This window comes from Engraulis encrasicolus, chromosome 4 (assembly GCF_034702125.1).
Source record: "Engraulis encrasicolus isolate BLACKSEA-1 chromosome 4, IST_EnEncr_1.0, whole genome shotgun sequence".
NCBI lineage: Eukaryota > Metazoa > Chordata > Actinopteri > Clupeiformes > Engraulidae > Engraulis > Engraulis encrasicolus.
The window spans coordinates 46,895,575-46,905,874 of record NC_085860.1 but is presented as its reverse complement, the minus strand read 5'-3'; the positions used below and the strand labels follow the sequence as shown (position 1 = coordinate 46,905,874).

General features: G+C 47.4%; 1 protein-coding gene across 2 annotated transcripts; it reads right to left on the bottom strand.

The window, feature by feature from the left end:
* Positions 1 to 262: 262 nt before the first annotated feature.
* igf2b (insulin-like growth factor 2b) lies at positions 263 to 5,798 on the bottom strand. Of its 2 annotated transcripts, none has more exons than XM_063197533.1 (4): positions 5,619 to 5,798; positions 4,644 to 4,794; positions 2,935 to 3,116; positions 263 to 661 (listed from the first exon to the last, which is right to left on the bottom strand). In XM_063197533.1, the coding sequence occupies exons 1-4, from the start codon at positions 5,691 to 5,693 to the stop codon at positions 422 to 424; spliced, it is 648 nt and encodes a 215-aa protein (XP_063053603.1). In that variant the 5' UTR covers positions 5,694 to 5,798; the 3' UTR covers positions 263 to 421. The 2 variants fall into 2 exon arrangements, with proteins under 2 accessions (XP_063053603.1, XP_063053604.1); XM_063197534.1 differs by lacking the exon at positions 5,619 to 5,798 and adding an exon at positions 5,000 to 5,612.
* Between the last annotated feature and the right edge of the window lie 4,502 nt (positions 5,799 to 10,300).

Below are 10,300 nucleotides of genomic sequence, written 5' to 3'. Positions count from 1 at the left end.
TGTCCTCTGATATCACAAAAACATCAAAAGAAAAACAGTCTCCTTCAGACACTTGCTGAGGCCATTCAGTATTTCCCATCCTGGTGTGGAGATCGCTCTTCTCTTCTCCTGAAGGGCACCCACCCTTTATTCCATTGCTGACTCTTTATTCTCTCTCTTTGCCGTAATCTTTTGTGTTTTTTGAATGACAGAGCGCAAACAGAGATGGGGGTGGGGGTGGGCATGTTGGGTGGGGTGGGATGAGGGTTGTGGGGGGGGGGGGGGGTGGGGGTCGTCGTCTGGGACTGGGGGGCTGATGGAGAGGAGAAAACTGCCACAGAGATGACGTCAGAGACAAAGCTTTAATCCCCTAGTTTTTTTTCTTCCTCTTCTTCTTCTTTTCTAAAACTCTTCTCCTGTGCAAAGCGCCGCTCCCCGGCTCTCATTTGTGGTTGACGTAGTTTTGCGTGTGCGCGAGGACGGGCGGCCGCTTGCTGGGCAGTGTGATGAGGGGTCGGTGGGAGCGCTCCGCCTGCTCCTGGGCCTTGATGCGCTCCGCCTGCCGCCGGAACTTCCGCGCCCGGAGGATGGCGGGAACGCCCCTGCGGAGCCTCTGGGCTGCCTTGCGCTGCCACACGTCATATTTGGAATACTTGACGCTCACGTGCTTCCGGGGCACCTCCTAGGAGATGGACAGCCCCCACACCAACCGCCACAGGGAGGAAGAGAGGGGAGGAGGGAGAGAAGACAAGACAAGAGGGGAAGCCAGATTAATACAAATTCACACACACTCCTCAAACAAAAAACAAATATTGTTTGTTTGCGAATAGTATAACACTCCTTTGTGAACCTTCTAGTGAACGGAACTTCAGTGGTTGCTCTCTGGGAGGCAAAGACAGGCTGGAGCTGACTGGCCTTCGGATACTGGCCCACTCCCGTTAGCCAAGGGCCCTGGGAGTCTACCTGCTCCTGGATATCTACCTATCTATCTACCTGGCTGTGGTTATCTACTGTACCTATGTACCTGGCTTTCTCCTCTGTTTGCTTGGTTCTTTTTACAGTATAGGTAGCATGTTTTGCGAGTGTTTTAAATTCCTTTGTCGTTCTGCCGTGCACCTTGTTGGCCCTGAATAAACACTATTCAGGGTATGCAAGCACAAAAATGCAGCACTTCGGGTACACAAGCACTAAAACTTTTTGTTTCTATTGCAGTAGTATCCTACTGAAGTGAACTGCTGTATCTGGGGTATGTGAATACGGAGGTGAGTTATCTGGGTTCCTGGGTTCTATCTGGGGTATGTGAATACGGAGGTGAGTTATCTGGGTTCCTGGGTTCTATCTGGGGTACGTGAGTGCTATGTGGGGTACGTGAGTACCGGAGCGAGCTCCTCTCTGACCCCATTGGAGTAGAGCAGGCAGCCAGGCTCCCAAGGCCCCCGACAGTATGTGGGCGAGACTGGCCACTAGCCATTGTTCTCCAGCCGAACCCCTTCCAGGAGCCCCCTCCTCACACACTCGCTCTCTCACACACACACACACACACACACACTCTCCCTCACACACCACTATCAACATCGTAAACACATTCCAGTTCAAAACCCCCTTTTCCTGGCCAGCAAGGCCCTCACGGTGGATTCAGACTTCAAATGGCCCTGAAGGGAGAGCAGAGTAGCCGGATTTATGTGGCCAAGCTCTTGCCCTGAATGGCGGCTTTCATTTGGGCCCGAGAAGAGAAGAGAAGAGAAGAGAAGAGAAGAGAAGAGAAGAGAAGAGAAGAGAAGAGAAGAGAAGAGAAGAGAAGAGAAGAGAAGAGAAGAGAAGAAAGGGGGCTCCTGAGTCTGCCATAGATCCCTGCTCCTCAGCCCGCCACAGATCTCCACTGCTGTTCATTTCTCTCCCACACTTCACGCCCGCTCTGGGGCTTCAGAACAGCTGGCCGACAAAGTTGGAGTTTCGGCAGCGGAGCAAAGCTCGGAGCCAGAAGCAAGAGAACGGCAGCAATGTTTCTGAATAGAACAGCAATGTTCGGAATAGAACAGCAATGTTTCGGAATAGAACAGTTCAGTAGAATACCGGTAGTAATGCTCTTGACTAGAACAACACTGCTTCTGAATAGAACTTTAGCACTTCTGAAGAGACCGGCAATGTTTCTGAATAGAACAGCAATGCCTCTGAATAGAACTGCAACACTTCCAAATAGACCAGTAATGCTTGTGAACAGAACAGCAATGCTCCTGACAGTATCTCTTCTGTGGGGGCCTTACTGCCACCCATGACATCATCTGACAGAAATCTGAAGCTCTGACAGCTTCATTCATAGCGAAGCTCATGACATATCAGAGCAACATGTGTACTTAGGCCTATAAGGAACAGCAGCAGCATGTTGTTTGCATTCATACATTGTTTTTGCTGCACATCTGTTCAGGGAATGAAGATTGTGACCTTCAGTAAGGCCATTTGACTGCAGTCTTATCTGACATGAATACCAGACTGTGTTACCTGCCTACGGAAGCCTAAGGGAGACATTTTGGGGACGTTTTGGTGAGCACTGCATAAGCTAGTGACACGACTGAAGTCTGGGAGGTGTGTTGACACTGCATGACCTGCATGATCCGCCTATGGACGCCTGAAGTTGACCCCTGTGGAAAGCGCCCGCTGACGGACCGTCATGTCAGAGAGTTCTTGAGTCACACACAGCCACTTTCCACCACGCTCAGCACTTCTGCCTGGGACAATACTTGCTTAGCGCCGCAGGTTTGCATGGATTTCTGCTAAAGCCCTCATGCTACGCACGGCAGCCTCGCGCTGAGCACACATGACCCCTGGGAGGGCTCGATTGCCGCTGAGATAGGGCGCCTGAGATAGGCCAGGTGTGCTGTGTGTGCTAGGTGTGCATAGGCATTGCTGTGTGCTAATAGGTGGGCAAGGTGTCTGGGTTCCCGCCGACTTGCCTACCTGTTTGAGCACGGGCAGCACAGGTATGACCTGCAGTGGCGTTCCCGAGACGTCCCGCTCCGACTTGGCGGGCTTGGCACAGTACTGCTCCAACAGGTTCAGGTCGCAGCTGCGGAAACAGCACTCCTCCACGATGCCGCGCGTGGTGGGCCGCCGGTTACTACTGCGGATGGTCGGCCGACCTGCACACCAACAGCAAAGACAGAGCAGCAACACGGTTACACACTGATATTGTCATCGAGAGCTACTTAAGTCATCAAGAGAGAGAAATTACACATAGAAATTACACATGGGCACTGTCGAGAACTCCATACAGAAATTACTCATGGACATTGTCAGAAGCTCCATAGAGAAGTTATACACAGGGCATTGTGAAGAGTGCTATGGGAGATGGCACACTTGATATGCCTCTGAACAACACAACACACTGTTGACGTCATTGTGGTGCTGGCTGTCTGATGTGGTTTCTTTTGTTGGAGCATAAATCAAAATGAAAGATACAAAAAACTTTCCATGATGGATTAGCAGAGGATGTACAGGGGCAGCATATCTCTCTCTTTCTCTCTCTTTCTCTTTCTTTCTCTCTCTCTCCTTTGCCCCTATTCTGCATCTGTATGAGTAAATACTCAAAATGGATAATATCCTTTGACCTTGTCCCTTCTGCCAGCTCAGCAGAGATAAGGCGAGCGAGGGAGAGGGCTGTGAGCGCAGGAGAGAGAGAAGAGGGGGAGAGCTGATAGGGGCTAGGAGGGGAGGGGGAGGGGGGCAGAGAGAGAGGGAGGGAGGGGGCCTCATCGCTCCATGCAGGCCAGAGGAGCGGAGGCTCAGAGGGAAACAGGGGAACTGCTGAGTGGCAGGCAGTGAACGTCACGCTCTCTTGTAGGAAACACACTCTTGTTCTAATCTACTGCAGCTTTGGCTGAAACACTACTTCAGAAGATGGAATCCAAATGTGAGTCAGAGAGGAAGAGAAAGTGCCAAGTGAAACACCAGAGAAATAATAGCTTTCAATTGTGCAGCTCCAACAACAGAATAAAGGGCTTTTGTGTGTCAACTAATAGTGGAATTCCTCTAGCATTGGAACTAAAATTATAACAATATATTAATCTCTGAAGTAAGATTGTTTTTAAAGGCTATATGGTCAGATTTTGGCAACAGCCTTGCACTTTGAGAAACATCCAGTGTCGACCACCAAGCTTGTCTATGGTACCCTGCAATTAACACCCCAATTTCATTACACTCTGGCTATTGTCACCGCACTCTGACAGCCCCGTTAACGAATAGTAGCGCTAATCATGAGGCTAATAATGGCGGCTCCTATCGCTCCCCTGACTTGACAAACAACTTTTGAATTGAGCGTAGCCTGGGAACATTTCTGGGGCGCTGAATGGAATGCCGCTTGGGTGCAGTTACTTTCCCTAGCGGAATGTGCAAGTAAACAAACTACCCATTGTGGCTGCCTTGGGGAACCCGCGGCCTTTTCATACGCTACGAGGAGATATAGGCAGCAGAATGCGCGCAGTCAGCACAGGCGTCTTCAGCGGCTCTGCAAACAATCTCGGCAAAAAAAGGCGCAGCGCAACACCAAAGCAAGACAAGACCGTACGCCTGTGGCCACGCTCATGTCTCAATACAACAACTTGGAAAGGAAAGTCACGATGAGTCAGCAATTATCGCACAGTTAGTAGGTAATGTAGTAGTCCACATACTGAAGTAGAACCCTCTGTCCTCGCACACGAACTGCAGCGCATCCACCAGTTCCCCTCCGCACAGTGTTTCTGCCGAGGCGACCTCCACCAAGCACAGCGCCAGAGCAAGCGCGCACACCAGCATCCGACTGGGCGACGACATCATCCTCATCTGGGGAGAAAAACATGAACTTAGGACCTAACTCAACATGTCAAGAAAAAAATGCCCCACACCGCAAGCGTTATGAGGAGAGCAGAATTACAAATCACAAAATAATAATTTTTAAAAATCCCCTCAGAAAGACCACTGACATTGATTCGACTGATTTTCTATAGGGCATTCAAAGTGAAGTAAGTAAACTGTCTAAAGCATTTACATTGATATGGTGCAGACTACTTGGTCTGTGCGAACTCCACAATCCAATCTCCATGTTCCTCTGGTCCACTTTATTGCACCTCAAGAAAGGGGCTTGCTTGTAGCCGGGCGACTTTTATCTGCGGTGTCCTGCTGTCTTACACAATGCTCAACAAGTTGCAAGACTGGCTGCTCAATACTCACCTATCTTAAATCACTCGACTCAGCAATCTGAACTGAGCTATATGCGGGTTCTCCACTGAGCGCAAGCAGCCCCTCAGCGGTAATGCCCCCTGGCGGACAGCCGACTAGTCCCCGAGTGGAGACGCTCCGCCAGAGCAGCCCAGTAACAGCCGCTGCTTGGCCAATCTCAGAGCCTACCACCGCCGTGCATCTCGCCGGTCAGCTGGGAGGCCAGGGAGCTGAGTCACGCCTGATCTTACACATCTGCTATGCGACCCTCTGTTTTGTCAGTTAAGTCTCCAAATAGGCTAGGGCCATATTCAGTGTCCGGCTCGGATACCCCTGGCATCAGTCAGCGGCACAGGCTAAGCGCTCGGGTATCACCGAGAGGGCTACGTCATTTCACTTTCTGGGTGGACGCCTCCAGCTGAGCCGGGTGAGAAACGAGAGAATCTTACCTTGTCCTTGCAAGTCCCGCTCCTTATGCAGGTGTGGCACGCCGAGTGGTAGCCTAGTTTGTGTTGCGTCTCCATGGCAGTGCTGAAGGTGTTCAGTTGTATTTGGTTAAAAAGGTTTGCAGGTGAATTGAGTGTCCCAGCTGCTGAAGCTACGTGGAGATGTTGTATGAAGCTGTCCCAGTAATCAGGCGACAGGCAAAACTTGTGAGGCAGAAGTATTATATACCAAAACCCGCCCCTTTACCCCCCTCCCCTCCCCTCCCACCTCCACAGACCATACCTCCCACCCCCACCGCTTGCGTATGTCTGCATGCAGAAAACGGCGATGAGAAGTGGTCCATGAATCAAGCCAGTAACCTTCGAGTCATCAACCGACATTACTTTTCACTTTTGTGGATCACTTTCATGTTTTTTATCTTCCCCATGACTCAATGCAAGTTGACAGTCAGGGTGCATTGCATGGCGAAACTATTATGCGCAAAAGGGTAGGGGAAACTTGAACGGAACACGACAAAGATGTGTTCAATTCCGATTGGTCCAGTCGTTGTTACCTTTGAATGTCTCGGGGGAAGTGAATTTTGACAGCTCGCCCCAACTGAAGTCAACCATGATAATAAGGGGTCACTTGGTTTTGTTTTCAAACAAATCCTCTTTATTAGGAGCTCTAAGTCTGAATGACTATTGTTATTATCTCTTTTCAGATGTTTAGATGCTCGAATAGCCTATCTGTACCTTAAGACCGAAGTTTTCATATGATGTCCACGTCCCAAAAGAAGATAGAACCGTAACAATGACATCAAGCTATCTTGTTACATTTTTGTAACATTGTGTTTTTTAGTACTTTGAAAACTACATTTTAATCTGGTTAAACTTTGAAACCAACCTGATGACACGGATGCGAGTTTGTCAGAATTCTACAACAGTCTAAATTCTTATCAAATAGAATATTCTCAGCAGCAGGCGAGTTGAAGAGCAGAGAGGGTTTAGTGACCCCGTGGCCACCCTTGTGTAATTTGGCCGTGTGTCTCCCTCAACGCGACTACACGGGGGACTGCAGTCACCTTTCACACAGATGAGATTGGACGCGTCAGTGACAGTGACACTATGGAAGCACAGCTCTTAAGCCTCCCCAAGTCCCATCCGTTGGATAAACACATTTTCTTGTTATTAATTTGTGCGAGATGTCATATCTCGTTTTCTAAAGGGTCTTCTGGACAATCCAACTACAGACAATTGCCTACAAATACACCTCAACACATCATATGCATCCAGTCCCACCACACAGTGCAACCACAATACCAGAAGAGCATTACATTTTGATGTTGAGTTGATGAGGTGAGCATTTGCTTTGCTCTGTGTCTAAGGGTGTTTTCACACCTGGTCCCTTTCAGCCATTCAAGCAAACTCAGACCTGTGACTCATAAGTTTCTGCGCATATGTGTACCCCAGACCCCTTGGAAGTGAACCATACTGAGACCTTGGTTGACGTGGTCTCACTTCGGTTCGAGTGCGACGTATGAGTCCTGACAAGTAACACCTTTGACTAGGTGTAAAAACTTATGGTGAGCTCCAGAGGACCAGGTGTGGTCAAAAAGAGGACTGACACACCATAAAAGTCTAACGGGACCAGAAAGTGTAGTTCTTTTTGTGATTTACTCTTTATATGAACAAAACCGAACTGAGTCCTTTTGCTATCGGTTCACTTTTTGGTCAACTTTAAGAGGACTGAGTTTGGTTCACTTAAAGGGGACTAGGTGTGAAAAATCCCTAAGTCTGAGATGGCCATGTGAATATGTATTGGCATTGGTATTGGCAAATCATAGGCCCAGTTGTGAAATGTAGAGTAGGCCCATTTCATTTCTTCAGTAGTTTATTTCCATAATTTATGCTGCCAATTCACAAGTGGTATCTTTTTCATAAATATTTACCACTACCATCAATTTCAAGTATTCATTATGACTGGGAAAATTGAATTCATACATTTTAAGGTCTTCTCCAAGTCCGCCACAGGGAAGATCCATCTTTTTCTTCAATCTCACTGCACTTTGGTCTGACCAGTAAATATTAGTTTATTACTTCATAAAAAATCATGAAATTATGAAATTTGTGAATGGGCAGCATACATTTTGAAAATAAATGACTAAAATGAAGCTATGCTGCACTGTTAAGGATATTGGTCTATGATAAACTGAAGTATATTGATAATTCTGCAATGCCTGTATGGTATTTCTGTTCCCTGCCTGATGGCTGTTTCGTGAGTACACACTTTGGTAGGAAACACAATTCCTTGGGATGAATTTGGCGAATGTTAGCATGAAATTGTGAGATGAACATTAGCATGTTAGCATGTAATTGGGGCTTTATAGCGTTATAAAAATGACCACACTCCTCTGGCAGCCCTCTGCATACCAGCGCTCGTCAACTTGATGGACGACCATCATCAGATATTTTCAGAATGAGCTGTGTTGACAGAATAAAATCAGCCAGTTTCAGAGTTGTTTTCATTACTACTGTAAGTAGAATCATAACAAATCGGTCTCAATGGATTTTGTGAACACAGAAGGGGATGTAGGTTATATTTTTGAGGTGGTGAGATACTTTACAATATGTGAAGGCCACTGTATGTTTCTGAGGTGGTGAGATACTTTACTATGTGTGAAAGCCACTGTATATTTCTGAGGTGGTGAGATACTGTATAGTATATGTGAAGGCCACTGTATGTTTCTGAGGTGGTGAGATACTTTACTATGTGTGAAAGCCACTGTATATTTCTGAGGTGGTGAGATACTGTATAGTATATGTGAAGGCCACTGTATGTTTCTGAGCTAGTGAGATACTGTATAGTATATGTGAAGGCCACTGTATGTTTCTGAGCTAGTGAGATACTGTATAGTATATGTGAAGGCCACTGTATGTTTCTGAGCTAGTGAGATACTGTACTGGTGGTGCAGGCTTGTGTTAATGTCTCTTGGCCTCATTAATTGTCTAGTAGTTTCATGGCTTCCCATTAAAGTGTCAGAGAAGACAAAGAGAGTAGCCAGCGTTGGCCCTCTGTTCCCACTAAAGACACACACACACACACACACACACACACACACACACACACACACACACACACACACACACACACACACACACACACACACACACACACACACACACACACACACACACACACACACACACACACACTGAACCCGATCTAAAGGTGAATCTTTGATTACATAACAGTGCACCCTGCAGGAGAGGAACAGTCAGTGATGCCCCGGTATCCAACAGAGGACAGTGGAGCGCAACAGAGATACATCTCCCTAGCTCATGACTCCAGTACTATCCTTATTGTATGACAGGGGTATTCAATTAAATCTCAACAATGGCCAATTTTTCAAATTCCTCCCTGTAAAGGGGCCGAACTATATCATGGCTGCTGACTGTCAATGAAAAAAAGCACGGGACACTTTATTGAGGTGGGGGGTCGGGGGGTCTGGGGGTCCTCCCTCGGAAAGTTTAGCATTTCTTAGATGTGATTTCCTGCATTTTAACGTCCTGTGTCCTGTTTCAGCTTGATACGGAACCCATAGGCCTACATGTATCTCTAAATTCCGAAAAACAGTTCTGTATTGCAAGGGGCTTGTCGGGGCCAGAGCCTTGCTCTCCAAGGGCCGCATCTGGCCCCAGGGCCGCCTATTGAATAGCCCTGCTGTATGAGATACTACACATCCATATCTCAGAGCTCCAATACTATCTTTATGTGTGACATACATAGCCACATGTCTCAGCTCCAGTAGTATCCTTACTGTGTGTCATATACCGTATCTATACCGTACCTCACAGCTCCGAACTGTGTCTTACTGTACATGTGCCATACCCCAGGTGACCATATTTCACAGCTTCAGTAGTATCCTTATCTCTTAAAACAAGAGACTTAAAAATATATTAAAAAAATAATATATGAAAACGAATAGCCTAAATCAGTGTTTCCCAACCAGGGGTACGTGTACCACTAGGGGTACGCGAGCACACTGCAGGGGGTACTTGGAAAAATTGTATTATTATAACAAATGTATGGAGCGGTCACATCAGGACAGAGAAAGCGATATAGAACATGAATTAGGGGGTACTCATGGCACAATTAGGGGGTACGCGAGACAAAAAAGGTTGGGAAACACTGGCCTAAATAACGTCATCTCGTGAGCTACACAATGCCAGGCTATATTTGATCCCCGGGCCGATCATTGCCTACACCTGCTGTGTACCCATACTTCACAGCTGTGTGATTGGAATATATCCACACCTCACGGCTTCCAGATGCCACAGAGATCTAGCCATCTCTCACAGTGCCGGTACAGAAGATGCCTGATCCTTCTGATGTGTATCTAGCCTACATCTCCACCACAGCATGCCCTGCACATCCATACCAATGGCTTCACTACAGCATACAGCGCTCCCCACACAACACATCCACAATTTACACCTCCAGTATTATGCTTTACACATCCCTACTTATAGCTCCACTCTTATGCCTATCCTTGACAAATGTACCACCGTATGCAGTACAGCCCCACACATCCATACTTACCCTCTCCACTGCAGTGTGCGGTATGGCTTACACATCCATACATATAGCTCAGGCCTATGCCTTTTACACAGCAGACCAACAGCTGCCACATGTTTGTGTCATT